Raw genomic sequence first — 18,259 nt, 5'->3', positions numbered from 1 at the left:
CCCACTTCATACAAAGCAAAGATCAAGCTTATGACTATTATGCTCATTGAGCTTAATTTACAAAGAATTTGAGGTTTACAGTGTCTGTGTATGTTAGAACTGATATTGATAAGATGTTCAGATCTGTAAAGATTATCACATTGTTCAGTAATTACAGTATAATTTGAGAGCTGATAACTTCTCATTCTTCACATCAAGATAATGTCTCTGAATGCGGGATTCACATAATTATAGCATGTATAAGAATGGTCATCATTGACAAGAACATCTCTAAGAAATTTTAAGTGAATGTATTGAACACTGTCATTGTAATAACTAACAACACACCTACATCTACTATACTATATAATGAGAAGTATTGATCTACAGTTGTGAAAGATAAGGAACCTGTCTGCAGCTCTTATACAATCTCTTTTTCAGCCCTGATGAATGCTTCACTGCAGATCTCACATTTTCACAAGCTTGAGTCAGATGTCTACACTCATCTTCATGAATTGCAGAAGTCAGTGAACAAACTGTCTGCTTGAGCCAATCTATATAAACTTATTGAATTCTGTGGACATGTAATCTACCGCGTGTGAAGTTCTACATCAGATAAGCTCATTGATACAAGTGATGTGATTTTCCCTGCAAAAGTATAAGAAATGTCAAAGAATGTGATCATTACTACAACTGCAGAAGCTAACACTGACTCAATCACTGTTATTTATATGATGAAGAATTCTGATACTTCTGATTTTTCAGAATCACATGTTTCATGAATGTGATCTGCAAAGGTCTTTATAACTTACATCTCTTCACTGATTACTGATGACTTGTCAAAGAGCTTTAAGAATGCAGTAGGCTGATCAGAGAGTATAGAAGAATGATGAAGACATTCAATACAATATAAAATAACTGATTTAGAGAGATGAAAGACCTGAACACTTGTACTGTATTCTAATGTTTCTGCTGATGAACTCATGACTCTCAGCTGCTGAGTATTCATAGAGAAGAATTGCTCTGAGAATCTCAATACTGATGAAGATGATATATTGTAAAAGTTCAGATGAATAGTCTGCAGCAATTGACTTAAGAAAAGCTTAAGAGAGGAAATGTATATCTCTGTTGTGATGAATATAATGAATCACATGATGTTTGTCATTGCAGTGAAACATGGATGAACTCTGTGTTAAGTTGATATCATACTTGCCTATCTACATGAATGGCTAGAGAAGACAGTTTACATGCATCAATTCACTGATTTCAAAGTGAGTACTTCACATGCAATGATGTGTGCTGTTGAGAGATCTCTATATGACTTAGACTCTGCAGCAAAAATCTGGTATGATTATCTCACAACTCTGCTGTGAGAACATAGATTCATTCCCAGCTCATACAACTCTGACCTCTGGCAACATGACATGTGAAAGAATCTATATATAACAATCTATGTTGATGATCTTCATATTATAGCTGAGCAGCCTGTGAACACTGATTGATTGATGAACATGCTGGGTGAAAAGCTTGAGATTAAAGATCTCAAGAAACCTAAAAGGTATCTGAGTATGAAAGTCAGTTGTATGAAGAATGAGGTCAAATTGACACTTAAATAATATATCACATGCTTGATGCAAGATTTTCATCTTGATAATACAGTTACTGTTTACTCACTCATGAATGAAGGCTTATGTCTAGATGACTTCCCTGTGTCAGAGAAGGAAAGTGAATTCACAAAGACTTAATATCAACATGAAGTCAGCTGCCTGCAGTATTTGACAGTCAAATTATGTTCAGACATTGCCTGTGTGATATCTCTTCTAGCACAGAAGAACTCAGCTCTCACACTGAAAGCATGAAAAGCTCTACTACATATCATACACTATCTTCATGACACTAAGAATCTGAGAATATTTTACAAGGGTCCGGATAATGGCATGAGTGGCTTGTCAAATGTGATATATGTGCCAGTTGAATATATAGATTCTGACTGGGCTGGTTCTCTCAATGATGATCAGAAGTCTATATTTGAGTTCATCTTTAAAGTTGCAGATGTCTCTATATCATGATGATCTGTAAAGCAGCTCTGTGTATCTCTCAGCTCAAATGAAGCTGAGTACATGACTCTTAGTGAGGCAGTGTATGAGATAATATGATTATGAAATATAATGATGAACTTATTATTCATTTCAAATAACTCAATCAAGATTTATACTGATAATAAGAGTTCAATTGATCTGGTCACTGTGATAGCAGTGACTGTGCACAGTAAGCATATTAATACATAATTTCATTTCTCATGTACACAGCTGAATGAGAGGGTTATATCTTTGAAATACATTTCAACTGAGGAAATGACAGTAGATGAATTGATCAAACCTTTAGATACTATTGTATTTCAGTGATTTCTTGATTTATTAGGCCTTACAGGCGGAAAGGATCAGAATGCCTGAAATTAATGTATGTAGCATGATTTGAAGAGACTCAGAGACTGCATGACAGGCTTTTCTATATGATGTTTGAAGATAATCATGGTATTAAGATCTCACACGGCGATGTGAGAGGGGGTGTAGCGCCTTGATGGCATTGCCCTAGTGATCGCTCCGCCTGCACATGATCTCTCATGTTATATAACATAGCTAGCTGCTCTCATAATAATAGAAGGATCAACCTTTCCCACTTACATAATCTAACTACGCGAGTTACCTAAATGAATTCATAGGGGAAGAACATAGGGTTAATTTACGGTGATTACACCGTGGATCCACCATTCCACCCGTGTCACGTGTTGCCGATTGTAACACATGTTCCACCATTATATTCAGTGACATGTCACTGAATATTAAACATCAAGATGATGTTAAAACAGTACAGAACTCTTGACATTATCAGGAAATGACTCAGTCATCATGTAATCAGCAGATGCCATCATCAAGATACTACTGAGATACTATGAGTCACAATATACTGTTCTATTGATAAAATCAATACTTGTATACTATTCAGCTAGACTAGTTAACTACTTTATATAAATTAAATTACTATTTAAAGAAATAAGATATCTTAAGTGTAATATAAATATCTTATTATTCAAGATTTATATATTAAATAATTATCATTTTTATCAATATTCAGTATTGAAATATTATATAATACTGTCTTTTAAACTACTGAAAGTCTGATAATAGTATAACTGTTAAAATTCTCTTATAAAATCAGCAGATTCAGCAGATAATTCTGTCTAATATAATATAGAGAAGTAAGTGTAAAGAAAATCTACTTAATCTCTTTTATTTTATGAATAAAGATAATTATAATTCAGTTAAGATTAACTCTCTGATATTAAAGAATATCTCTCTTTATAAGAGAGATTCAGTGAATACACTCTCTAATTTATATATTAATAAGTTAATAACTAATTAATTGATTAGTTAAAGAGATATACTGAACTGAGAATATTAACTTATTATAGAAAAGAATTAAACAGTAATCTAGTTTTAAAACTGAGAACTTATTTTAATCAGTATTATAGAATTCTCACAGATTATTAAGAAATAAATGAAGTAATTCAAGCTTGAAGAGATTAATAAATTATATATTAACTTTCTCTGATATTTTATTTAATAATAGATGACTAAAAATCTACAGAATAATATAATCTTTTATTAACTTTAACTTAATAGAGTAGTTCAGTGAATTATTATTATTATTTAATTCTTTATTTATTCTTAAAAGATTATTAAACAGTGTTGAATAAACTGTATATAGCTATTAAATCTTCTATATCAGATGTAAGTCAGATCTATTAAAAGAATCTCTTAATACTAGTTATAAGATACAGTGAAAGCTCTTCTGTAAGAGCAGTGTCTTCTTTATATCTTAATAATTTATTCACTGTATTAAATTCTTGTAATCTTAATACTTATTCTTCTCTGTCAGAATATTACAGTTATTAGATACAGTGTATTCTTTAATCAGCTTAATATAGTATAAATTAATATACATATTCAGTTAACTCTTTATATATTATATAAGCTTTGCTTTTTTAATATAATCACTGATATATATAGTAACTGTGCTCATTATTGAAGCAGAGAATAGCTGATAACTAATAACTGAATTAACTTAAAATAATTCAAATGTCACTGCTGCTCTTGCTGTGACTTTAATAAGAAATTATAGCTATCAGTAGACTATAAGTATGATTTAATAAGTTACTTCAGAATCATTTTCTCTCAGAGATTGAGATATCAATAAACTATTATTTCTTATAATGACTGCATATATCTGAATAATAAGATTAATAGATAATTAATTTAATACTGAAAATACTGTAGAAATAATCTACTTAATCACTGAACTAAGTCATTTCTCTCTGAGCTTATATTACAAGATAAGAGATATAATGATTGAAGCTCAAGTATGTTCTTAAAGCTGATACTTCTTAAGATAAGTGATCAGTGACTGCAGATAATTTTAATTATAAGAAAAAGAGAATATCTATAATATTTAAAAGTATTCTAGCTAATTATACAGTGATAAGACAGTACTAATCAGTAATAAGTATGAAATCTCTGATATATCAGTGAACTTACTATAATATGAATCAGAAGAAAAAAAGAAGATTAAATTCAAACTTAAGTATATTTAAAAAAGAGATACTGTCTGTGCTGTTATACTCTGCTCTTGACACATTTACTCTCTGCATGTGAAATTTGATAGATTATTCAGTTTAGACTGAAGATATTATATATAATGATGAAATCAGCTGTTATTATGTAAATTGTAGTTCAGATTCAGCTGATTTTTATCATTAATAAAGTAGTTTTAATATAATCTTCTTACAGTTGATTCTTTGATCTCTGTATTACTATTTTACTGCAGCATATCTTTAAGAAATGTAATATAAGATATAATAATTCTTATTTTTTCTTCACTGATATTCATTATAACTTTCTCACAATTCAATGTAGATAAGTCATATAATAATACAGTGATAGTATTGAGAAAATTAATACTATAAAAATCAAAGATTAGAATAAAAATATTGTTTTACTTCAAGTACTTGACAGCACTTAGTACAGAAATTATATAAAAACTTATTAAGCTTCAGTATATGTTCTGATATAAATTAAATTCATCAATAAATAATTGATATAATAGAGAAATAACTTATATATCAGAGTAAAATATGCTTTTCAAAAGATCTTGATCATATGTCACAATTTTCAACTTAGTCTGAATTAGTGAAGATTTATAATATAATTATATCTCAATAACTTCAGTTTTAATTCTTATGATTCAGTAAAGAAAATACTGATCTTGACTCTTATATATTAGTAGATCAGAATCTGATTCAAATACTGTATTTTTATAAATATTAAGTTGATTAAGAACTTGAGTAATTAAGATATATTTCATCTCATTCTTCATTGTAATTATTTTGAAGAGACTAAATGATAAATTCAAGAACAGTAATCTTTGTACAGTCTGCAGAGTATAGTAAACAGCTTTTTAAACTTTCAGAACTATTATATAAGATCTTATATCTGAATATCAGTAATTATATTCAATAAAATACACTCTCTTAATATAAGATATATCATTCAACTCTGATTTACAGTAGCATTCAAGATTTTCACACTGATACTGAACAAAATTGAAAGAAAAAAGAGGTTTATTTATTGATAAATATTATACAAAGTCACTGAAATAATATTTAACAGAGCTCTCTTAACTGTGAGATTACTATAACTCTGTGAGATTGTTGACAATTTCTATCATTTCTATATACATTTGTCACTGGAAAGTTGAGGATTTGAGAAGAACAGATATCAAGAGAATTGAATTTTAAAAGTAGAGTAATCTTATAAAGAATTCAGTGAGATTTTTCTAAGCAGAACTCAGAGTTGATATTTACATTAATAATACTATTGAAATTGAGGTTTTCTTAACTGATAAAATCAGAAATTATGCTCTGTATTGCTTTTTCAGAGTTGATAGATCTTCAGAGAGCAGACTTATCAGCAATATATTCTTCAATAAATACAGAATTTGCAGTAGTGATTTGTAGTTTTTTCAGAAAATATCTGACTCTTCAGCTCAGAGTCTCATTGTCAGAATAAATGAATTTATTTCAAAGTTACTGTGTTTATGAGATATATTAATTACTGAATCAGAATTAATAAATTAATCAGTAATAGTAACAGTAATTGCATTAATAGCTGATATTTCAATATCATCAGTAACTGACTCATCAGAATTCTCTTGATTATTATTTTCAGAAATATTCTTCTCAGCAGCTGCTTTCAAAAGTCACTCAATATACTCAATATTATCAGCAGCATTCTCATTATATGACTCTATCTTTAGAAAATGTTAGTTTTTATAATAATAGAGATATCAAAAGTGATAAACTTACTGAAAATAGTAATACTTCTTTACTAAGAGTATTATTATCTGAATCACTATTAATAAAATCTTCATTTACAGTTTCTGAGAAAGAGAGACTCTGATATTGAAATTTCAATTAATTATCTCTGAATTCTTGTCTAGAGACAGATAGTAGATAGTGTTTTAGATTTTAATTAAATAGATATGATATTTTACTTTCTGATATAATTTGTAGAAAAAAGATGTATAGTTGAAAAGATATGAATGAAGTAAATGAGTGATCTTGATAAAATAAAGAGATGAGATTGAATTACTGAAAAGAAATATATTAATAAGAGCTGTAATCAGTGATAAATATCATCTTAATATTAATAATCATACTTTCTTTATTATATTTCTGCAAGTAGATGATTATTTTATCAGAATACTATCAAAATTCTATCAAAATTCTGAAAATAAGCATAATCATAGATCTCAGTTTAATAGATCTCTCTGAACTCTTTCATCTAATAGATTTACTGAGACAAATCACTGATTTCAAAAGAAATCATATATTGATATATCTGTATCATAGAATGAACATAATCACATTAATAAAGAATATCAGATAGACAAGAAATCAAACTCATTCTCAATATTCAGTGATCTGTCAAAGAGATATTATCAAATTCAGCACTCAGATGCAGAAGTGTATGAGAAGAAAATTCAGCTAACAGAATAAAAGCTCTGTGTTAAAATCAGATGAATGTATTTTCTTACATTCTTAAAGAATAATCTGAATAAGACAGTTGCAGAGGTGATGAAAATAAAGAATAAAATCTTATACATATTCTTATCAAGCTGAATTACAATACTTGATAGAATAAAGACATAGAAGTCAAGAATATTAAAAGAAATGAAGACAAGTATTTCCAGTATTTCAGATCTTAGCAAAAATCTCAACTTTTCAGTGAGATATATCAAGTCTCTGATGAGATCTCTTGATCTTTCAGTGAAAAATCTTAGACAAATTTAAACTTTTCAGTGAGATATTAAAACTTATCTGATCAACTTAAGTAATCATTTATTAATATAGAATCATATTCAATAGAAGAAGATAAAAAGCAGAGAAAGTTCAGTGATAATTGAATTGTATAACTGCTATGAAGAGTCAATAATCTTTGACTATTTTTGTGATTCATTTATCACTGAAAAGTTCTTCTTGGTTTTTTACTGAGTGCAGAGAATTATTGACTTTGATTAATTCTCTGAGCAAGAACAATGATATATGAAATGTAAGTTAATATCAGTTTGAAAAATATCAGACTGAGAAACAAGAAACTGATTCTGAAAAATAGAGATATATACAAACCTGATAACTTAAGTCAAAATATTTGATAATGCTGATACAAATGAAAATTCTGCTGAAGCTATACTGCAATAGTAAGATATTCTGATATTTTGAAATCTTATAAGTAATGTTTCTGAATATTAATAAATTGTCAGAGATGATTTCACAGATATAAATTCAGAATACTCTGACAGTTAAAAAAAGATATATGATGAAAGATACACAAGAGAAGATGCAGAAAAAGATAAAATTTTCAGATGTACTTTCAGTAAAAGACAGATCTGTGATGTAGAGTATTCAGCAATACAGAGAGTTCTGACACAACTTATTTCTATTTCAATATATTTAGTTTTCTATGAGTTTTATATATAAATTAGTTAATATATACTTTAATATATATAATTAGAATATACCTGTCTTGATATTCACTGATAAAAATTGTCATATTCTCTAAAATTTGTATGATTATAACTGCAGCAGAATTGCTAATTTCACTGTATCAGAAAATCTTCTTATTCATCTGAAATTCTGTAGATATATTTCTGACAGTATATTGAACACTTGTTTCTGATTAATAGAAATGATTTTATATTCAAAATAGCTGTAGTTCATTCAATGATAGCTCACACAGAAAGTATTTGTTTCAAAAATAAGATATGAATGAAATCTGTCAGATGCACTGATTGATTGTGTTCAGAAGTCTTCTGAAATATGAAAGTATTATAAAAGAATCAACAATATATATAAAGAAAATGTCAACTTGTCATTCTTCTTTTCTTTTCTTTCTTCTTTCTTCTCGCAATCATATCACAATGCAAATATTGATTTATCAGCTCACTCAGTTCATTCAGCCTTTTCTCATCTTCAGCAAGATTAGTATCCTGTCAGTTGTAATAGAAAGCTTTAAGAATCAAAAGTTCTAATATAAGATACTGTGTGTGTGCAGTACAGTAAGAATATCAGTAAATCATCACATCAGTATCAATAACAGCATCAACAACAGCATCAACAACAGCATCAATAACAGCATTAACAACAGCATTAATAACAGCATCAATAATAGCAATAACAACAATAACAGCAGCACAAATGATCAGCAACACTCTCAAGTGTATGCATGCAGCAGCTGTAAAAGTACAAGAGAAAGAGATAGTGATCAGACTGAAAACTCTCAATCAGTCAGACAAGTCAATAATATGTGAACATTATATCTCATATATCTTTCTCTGTCATATTGATGCCATTTGTGACAAAGTTGAAGAAAGCACAAAGCCATGTTCAAACTGCAATCATGAAAAGAAAGATTGTGTGATATACTCTGATGAATTCAAAGATGAAATTGAAAATCTAGTCTGAACTCATGAGTTTTATCTTACTGTCTCAACAGTTATAAAGAAATCAGTTAAGTCAGCCATGCTGAAGACAGTGAAGAATTTATTCAAGCAAATCAAGAAAGCAAAGACATATCAGTAGAAAGCAGAAAATTAAAAAATGAAGAGTATAGCTATTACATTGAAAGCCTTGAATATATCTATCAGTCTCACTGAAAAAGTCAAACTTGAAATTGAGAAGACTAAGTTGAATATTGAAAGAGTCAAATTGAAGATTGAAAAGAAGAAAATTATCATGAAGAAGAAGAAAATTATCATTGAAAAGACAAAATTAAATGTTAAAAATATGAAGCTTGCTATTTAGTGAGAGATCTTGAGATTAGTTAATAATCATTATAAGAATTAAAAAGCAGTAATAAAGAATCTCATAAACTTGATTAACAGTGTCAGAGAGAAAGTGCAGCACATTTTCATTGAAATATATAAAATAATAAACTAATTTAAAATAATTATCAAACTTCTCAGTAATATAGTTGATGAGAGCAGCTGTGATAAGAAATTTATTAATAGTAATAATTCTCTTTCTCTCTCTGCAACTCTCATCAGCTTCTCTATCACTACTGTCAATTCTCTCTCTCTTTTCTTCTTTAATTTTCTGACTTCAATGAGTGTTCTGAGTTCTCAGACTTATGAAACAATCACTGAAACAGTAAGCTAGAGTCAGTGAAATAATTCTCAGATTTATTCAGAGATTAATAATTATATAGACTTTCAAACACTCAGCATCTGATCACTCTGAAATCTCAACTCTCAAATATCAGATAACTGATAACAGTGTCTCTCAGATCATAGCTAATCTGCAAACCTCAATTTATAAGTTCAGTGATGTGATCAATGAGAGCAATATGACTGAGAATGAAGACTATGAAAGAAACTTGATTCAGTCAATTCAGAAGAATTTAGATAGAAGTGTTCATAATTTTCAATAGAGAATAATATCAGTGAATGAGACAGTTTTTAGAATTACTAATTATATAGATTGAATTCAGTGACATCACTAATATAATAATTGATTTTTTCAGTTTATCACTTATTTACAGTGATTCCATCATTCATTCATCATTATACTATGATTTACAGCTCAGTAACTGTGTCGCTGATTGAAATGATGAAACAATCATAATCCGATCATGTAATAACCCTACGTTCTTCCCGTATGAATAGGTTGGGGTGGCACGTGACTAGAGTAGATGTAGTAATCATTAACACTCTCCCTTGCTACATCATGGCCTATAATAAGCCGCCACCCGGGGCCTCTCTCATTCTCAAATCTTTCAAAAATGCAATAATAATTAATTACATAAATCAGACCCTGATTTCCTTATTAGAAAAGATGTTCATACATCAATAACTGTAAAAATCAAGAAATATATGCAAAATTCATTGATTCATCATATCATTATTATCATTCAATTATTTCTTCTTCTCAATTTTCTGAATACTAACTCTCTTGACAAATTCTTCAAATGCAGGCTTTGTCAGTGACTTGATGAGCCTGTCAGCTATGTTCACTATAGAATCAATATATTTTATCATGATTTCCTCTTTTTTAATCAAGTTGTGAAGAATATGATATTTAATCTCAATATAATACAATCTTTGTGTTAAGAATTCCTCCTTTGCTAGATCAATTGCTCTCTTATTATTAACTTATAGATATAAGCATATTTTCACTTTTTCATCATTTATTAATTCAGTGTTATATAATATATCATTCAATCAGATTATATCATAAGCTGTCTCACTAGCTGTAATATATTCAGCTTCTGTAATTGATTTAATAATAGATGTCTGTCTCTGCAACTGTTATGAAATCAGTGACTCATTAATCAATATAACATAGTCAGTAGTTAATTTGTATTAGAGATTCACTTTCACTCAGTCTGAATCACAGTATATTACAGAACTCAGACTTACATCACTAATCTTCTTTCTATATAATATGTCATGATTTTTTGTCTTCTTGACATAATGTAGAATATGCTTCAACACTGTTCAACATGTCTTATACAGATATAAGTTAAAATATAAGAGATAGTTAATTATGAACATCAGATCTGACTGACTGCTTAAGATTAAATATTACAATAATCTCAATTCTTGATAATATTTCATAGCTATAAAGTTATCATTCAATTCTTCTCTCTCATCAGATGAGAATTTCAGTTATATACTGACTATCATCAGAATATTAGTCAGATTTATCTTATTTATACTGAAATCTTCATGAATCTTCTCAATATAACAGCTCTATGTAACTGCTAGATGATCATTTCTCTGATATTTAATCTTTATCTCAAGATATAACTTAATCTCTTCAATATTCTTTGTCTCAAATCTCTTTATAATCTCTCTTAATACTCAGTCTAATTACTGTTCTTAAGATTCTATCACTTAATAATTATTAATATATAATATCAGATAGATCTTATGAACAGAGTAATATAGAAATTCATTATTATAAGATAATATCTTAAATCTCAATGTAGTCAGATACTTCATTGCAAGGAAATACTATACTCTTACAGGTTGCTTCATTTTATATAGACTCTGATAGAGTAGTTTCACTAAGTTCTCTCTGTCATACTTAATATCTGTAAGTAGTTATATATAGATCATCTTATTCTGTGATAGTATATTATTCAAAAATGCAGATATATAGTTAATTAATTTAATCTTTTATTCTTTGATAGTTAATATAGTGAATAGACTGCGTGATATAGACTCTGATATCACAGCAGTATACAATCTTATATAATGAATACTCTGCTATTACAAGAACTCTCTAATCACTCAGCAAGCTCTAAAACAGATGATTTCTTTCTTATTATTGAATTTTCAATTATATACTCATTTATCTGTAAGAATATTCATTTTCAGAGTCTTCTTAACAATAATATATATCTTCTTCTATTCAAATATCTTAATCTTCTTTTTCATTGTCTCATATCAATAGTTTCAGTCTGAGCTTCTCTTAACTTCTGTCAGTGTAGTTGATCAGTCTATCAGAATACTTAGAACAGAATCATTCTTATTAATAGATTCTTCAGACTCTTCATTCATGATAAGCTGTGTCTTATTATTTAGAAGATAGATTGAATCAATTACACTCTCTAAGTCTTTATTAATAATCATCTTCAAAACATCTGACTTTTTCTTTACTAGATGTTATAGTAAGTAGTGCTGTTATTTCTCTCTGATATTCAGAATATTCAATTCATTAGACAATTCATTGAATTTTCTCACTGTATTTACAGGTGTATTTGCACTCATGTCAAGAGCTTTATTAAATATAATATCTCATACAATCTTAAGATGACATGCAACAAAACTTCATACATAATATTGATATAATTCTTAATATTCATTATTATTATTATTATTATTATTATTATTCTTTCATTATACTCATATGCAAGTGAAGCTTATGATGAGTCCTTGCATGATGTTCAATACAGGTCAAGTGTTGATTATACAGAAGAAAATACAGGTGTTGAGATCATGTCAAGATAATAAGAATATAGAAAATACAAAGAAGTAACAATTAAATACATGCAATAATAACTTCCCAGCTCAGAAACATAGAGTAATTTTATTAAAGTGATTTGTACACCTCTGTATTTATTAGAAACCTGAGGTGCTTGAGTTCTGGATTTAATGTATTCCCTGCGGGTTTCGAACTCACACGCCCTGGTTTCCCACACCAAGGCGCTACCAAGTGGCCGCATTAATCATTCGGCCACCGGGGCATTCTTAATATTCAATCAGCTGTCATTTCTTACTATCAGTTCTATCTGTAAGCTTATTTAACACTTTCAAATTCTTCTTACAGACCTTGCATCTCTATCTCTGTATTCAATGAACAGAAGATTGCATCTCAGTTCAAGCTTTAAAAAATATAAGTAATGTTTCTTTCTTACATTTAAATATCTTTATTAATGTTGAGAATGTGTTGATTATTATAATTACAGCTTGTATTACTTCATCTCAAAGTTCTCTTTCTAATTCACTATTAAATAGTAGGCTTCATGTCTTTTCTGCAACTATTTAATTCATGCATTTCACTGAGTCATTCAATTATGATGTATCAGATGTAGTTATTTCATATGCTATTTCTTTGCTCTGATAGTGAATCTTAAGTTTTTGACTTTTAAACTCTTCTTCATCATCTCAGTGTAGAATTTCAACTCAATATTATGTAGTTATCTTAATATCTGTGATGAAATTTATTAATCTTGCAGTAGATTCTTTCTTTTCTATTATAAGAATTACTCATCTATAATAAGTTATATTATTCATTATACTCAATCAGTAGCTTGTATTCCTTCTAGTGAGAGTGTTATTTCTGTTAAAAAGTATTTTTTCACTCTCTGCCAGATTAATGAAGAATCTCATTACTGACTTAACAGCTTATATCATAGATGTGAAGATTGAATATGTTATTTTTACCTGTACACAGGTCTTGCAGAATGGCAAAGCTCTGTCACTCTTTATTCTCATTTCTAGTCATGAATCTGCTATCATTTTTGAAATATTCACAGAATTCAGATGTTCTAGCTTTTAATGCTATTGTATTATTGTAAGTTCTATAATCTTTGTATCATTTCTTTCAGATAGTGTCAATATTGTGTCATCTTTCATCTGTAATGTGTTTGCAGGTTCAAAATCATCATTAGACATAGCAAACTGAATTAAGTCTCTGTATGTAATTAGCTTTTTCATCTCATAGATATTATTCTCATTTAATCTTGCTGTAAATGAGAACATGTGATCAGGAGACATAGTATAATTATTCTCATATATCAACTGCTTATAGGTATAACTCTGATATACAAGCTTACTCATACTCATGAGATTTACTTCTAACTTCAGAACATAGTGAACATCATTTAACAGTATATCTATCTCTTTCACTGAAATCTTTGTATCTTCTATAGCTGCAGCAAAGATCACTGTTCTGTCTATTATTTTCAATATCACTTTCATCTTCTGAGATTTTGTCACAATAAGATCTCTGTGAGATGTGATATAAGCACTCAATTCAGAGTCTAGAATCCAGGTATCTTTTCCTGTCTGATCACTCACATAGACCTTTTCTTTGATGTAAAATACTTACTTCATGACATTATGAACAGAAGCAGCATCTGTATTCTCTGCATTCTTGTCTTTATTCTTGTTTCTATTCATATTAAAGTTCAAAGAATGTTTCTCAGAGTATTTCTTTCAATAGTCAGTCTGAATATGATCAATCTTTTGACAATGATAGCAGGTTCTCATGTTATTATCTCTACATTCAGATTTGAATTCAGTGTTCTTGTTCTTGTTATTGTCTTTCTCTTTATTCTTGTCTTTCTTATTCTTATCTTGTATGTTGTTGATAGAATTTCTAGATACATCAGTATTTACTTCATTTGTAGCAGAAAGCTGTAAAAGAATATGACAGTATAGACTCATAAAATCATTCTCTAAGAGTTGAGTATTATCTTTGTCAATTTAATTCATTCAATTTCTTATGAATGAGACACAATCTCTGTTGACTCTTGTAAGCAGTCTGTTGAAAAACATAATATCTGAAATCTCATATTCTAGACAGATATAATCAGTTCTTATAACAATCAGACATTCAATAAAAGTGTAATCTGAGTCTTTTAACTTAGCAGTTATACTAATCAGTTTCTTAAATAGACAGGTTCTGCAGACAGCGGATCTCTCAGAAAAGTTATTCTGTGGTTCGGAAGAACGTACAACCGTCGGATAATAACGCGGCCGCTTCCGAACTTGCTTACAAGTGTAAAGGGGTCATAGCAGACGCTAATTAATTTAGCATATGATATATAAGAAGCCGGCGTACACCCGTAATCATACACTGGCTTAAGCAATCTTTGAATCACATCTGATAGCATGTCTAAAAACCAGTGAGAAGTGCAGGCTTCTTCAGAGTGTAATAATTCTGTCTATGAAGTAATTTGTAGTTATCATGTCAGTGTGGTTCTAGAACATTTCAAAGATAGTGTATGAAGAGTGATAAGTGAAAGAGCATCTGATTGATACAGCTTCACTTGTTGAGAGAAAACTTCACACTCAGGTGAATGTCATGTATGCAAACAGATGAGATGTGAGAAAGAGAATGAGAGTGATGAATGAGATTCAAAGAAGTTCACTTCCTACTCAAAAGAAGAATAAAAGAGAAGAATGATCATTACTGAAGTTATATGATAATAACAGAAATCATATAATAATACAGTAATATAATAATAGATATCATACAATTAATGAGAAATCACTGAAATAAATATCTTCTCTAGCTAATATGAACAACACTCTTCTCTGCTATCTGAATCAGAAGATATGCAGAATCTCTCAGAGAATTTACTTAAAGTAGTAAGAAAAGTAACTGAAATTACTGAACTGAAATTGAAGCTCTGTACATGTATGAGAATTCTAAATAAGATTAAGATCTTGTATATACAGTGACAGACTGAGATGAAAGCTAAACAACAATTGACATTCACTGTAGATCAAGTATTCACTATAAAGAGCTTCACTGATACAATTATCATTATTAATAAGAATAGAGAAAACCAGATCTTAGATCTACAGTAGAAGAGTGAATATTTACACAGATAGATAACTATACTGAACTTGAAGATCTTACTATGATTATTCACAATCTCTTCAAAAGTGTACACATTATCAGAGATCACTGTACAGAATGAGAATCTGAGTATGAAATATATTAAGCTGAAAGATCTGTCAGAGTCATCAAGCTTCAATGATAATTAAAAAAATAATGCTGTAATTAGCTGGCTAAGTCAGATGTGATTATATTATCAGATCAAATGTGAACTCACAGACAGACAGTTAATAGAATTTTAACAAGTTTTAAGATCTATCATATTTCTATATGAAAAAGCAAAGTCATTATGAATGACTGATGAAAAGATGAATCTTACAGACTCAGAGCAATATTCATTTTCATAAATATGAAATAAGTTTTTCAAATGAATCTTGCATAACTTTGAGAAAGTGAATGTATAAGATAAGTGTTACAAATACTTCACTGAGTGTAGATAAGTGAGTAATCTTATATTATACTTCACACACTTCAGTTTACACTATCTTGTATTGAATGAAGAGCTTTCAATATCTTTCTGTTTACAGATCTTCATTCATAATCTTACATCTGAGTTGAGAGTGAAATGAAAATGCTTAATCTCACAGTCAGACACAGTGAAGAAAGCATATAATATTCTCATTGTACAGAAACAAGTGAGTCAATTGTAATAGAAAATACTGTAATTGAGTATATCTCAGCAGAGAACAGATAATCAGACTTCTATAATACAAGTCATATACTCAGATATAATGAATCTAGATCTGAATATTATCACTAAAGCACTGAATTCTCTGAAAAAGAAATTCCCTGAGTGGAAATCTTGATGTTGCAAGTATTGAGCTTGCTTCAACTATGAATATCAAAATCATGATACAAAAGATTACACTCAGTATATACAGTTAAGAGAAGCAAGAGAGTTAAAAAACTAGCAGAATCAGTGAGCTCAGAGACACTTACTGATATTCTATAAAAAGTCTTTAAAGTGAAAGAGATGTCTGTGTTAGATGACTCTCTGAATTCTGTGAATATTAAGAGAAAGCAGGCTTCAGACTGAGATGTGAGTGAGAATGAAGTGAATACTCATCTCAATGCCTTGAGACCTGAAATGTTAATATATAAGAGACACTTGAACAAGAATTGAGAGATAGCTGCAAAAGTGTTAGCAGACACAGAAGCTTCTATATAATATATTAATGATTATATAATCTGAAGATTGAAAGAAGTCTGCTGAGTGAAGAATTTCTGATGTATAAGATTATCTGATAACTGATATTTAATATCATCTACAAGAGTAAGAGTTCTCTTGCACTTCAGAGAATAATCTTGCTATATTTGAGTGTAAGAGCTGCAGAATGTGAAATATGATCTTATTCTCAGACTTGATTGATTTCAAAGGTTCAATTTGCAGATTCAATGATGTATATGTTATATACAGTTAATCAATAGAAGGAAAACAGTTCATACAATTCTATCAACTGATATGAGAAGAACATTTCACATCTCTGATATAGAAGAATTAAATCTGCTTATATATTAATAAGCAAAGAGAATGATTTGTAAGACCTCATCTGAAAGCATTCTGTATATCATATGAGATCTGAAAGTGAAGAAAATCAAGATAAAAGATATACAGAAGAACAAGCATATGAAGAAGCTTCTGAAGAAGTATAAAAAGATCTTCTAAACAGATCTTTCACTGAAATTGCTGCTGAAATGAGAATTCATACATGAGATTGATATGAGGGATGCAAAATCAGTCAATCAGAATGCATATTCTCTGTCATAAATACATCTCAAAGAACAGAAGTGTCAGATCACAGACCTTCTAGAACATAGTCTTATACAACTCTTATCAAGTGTGTGAGACTTTTCAGTTCTATTTACAAAAAAGATGAGTGAGAAGTGATGAATATGTATTGATTATTGAGCACTCAATAAGCTTATAATCCAGAATAAATATTCACTGTTACAGATTCAACAACAGTTGAATACTGTTGAAAATATCTGATATCTATTAAAGATCAATCTTCTTTCAGAATACTGATAGATCTGTGTAGATGAACTGTCAGTTCTGTGAACTGTCTTTAATATATAATGAAGAAAGTTTGAATCTCTGATAATATCATTCAGTCTGATAAATGCATCTGTCATCTTTTAATGATGATGAATATAATTCTTCATAAACAGAATGAAACCTTATATCTTGTATATCTCAATGATATTCTAGTCTTTTCAAACTCATATGATGAACATCTGAAGTATCTTGATAAAGTGCTTATAACTCTGACAGAGTATAAGCTCTATGTCAAATCAATCAAGTGTGTGTTTGAAATTAAAGAGTTGAAGTTTATAGAATATATAGTGAGTAATGACTGTATACACTTCATTCTGAAGAAATTGAATGTTATAGTGAATTGATCACAGCTGAGAAATATACATCATGTATAACAGTTTCTTGAATTGATCTCATACTACTGCAGGTTCATCAAGAATTTTATATGAATATCTGCATCACTCTCAGATCTCTTAAGAGAAATAAATGCAAATCTG

General features: G+C 29.1%; 1 protein-coding gene across 1 annotated transcript; it reads left to right on the top strand.

Moving 5' to 3' along the window:
• Window positions 1-9,193: 9,193 nt before the first annotated feature.
• On the top strand, window positions 9,194-9,397 carry BDCG_16040 (uncharacterized protein; the record flags this gene model as incomplete). Its single annotated transcript, XM_045425315.1, has 1 exon — window positions 9,194-9,397. The coding sequence occupies one exon, from the start codon at window positions 9,194-9,196 to the stop codon at window positions 9,395-9,397; it is 204 nt and encodes a 67-aa protein (XP_045278982.1).
• Between the last annotated feature and the right edge of the window lie 8,862 nt (window positions 9,398-18,259).

This window comes from Blastomyces dermatitidis (assembly GCF_000003525.1).
Source record: "Blastomyces dermatitidis ER-3 genomic scaffold supercont1.1, whole genome shotgun sequence".
Lineage (NCBI taxonomy): Eukaryota > Fungi > Ascomycota > Eurotiomycetes > Onygenales > Ajellomycetaceae > Blastomyces > Blastomyces dermatitidis.
Note: the sequence above shows the minus strand (reverse complement) of the source record. Positions and strands in the feature narration are given on the sequence as shown.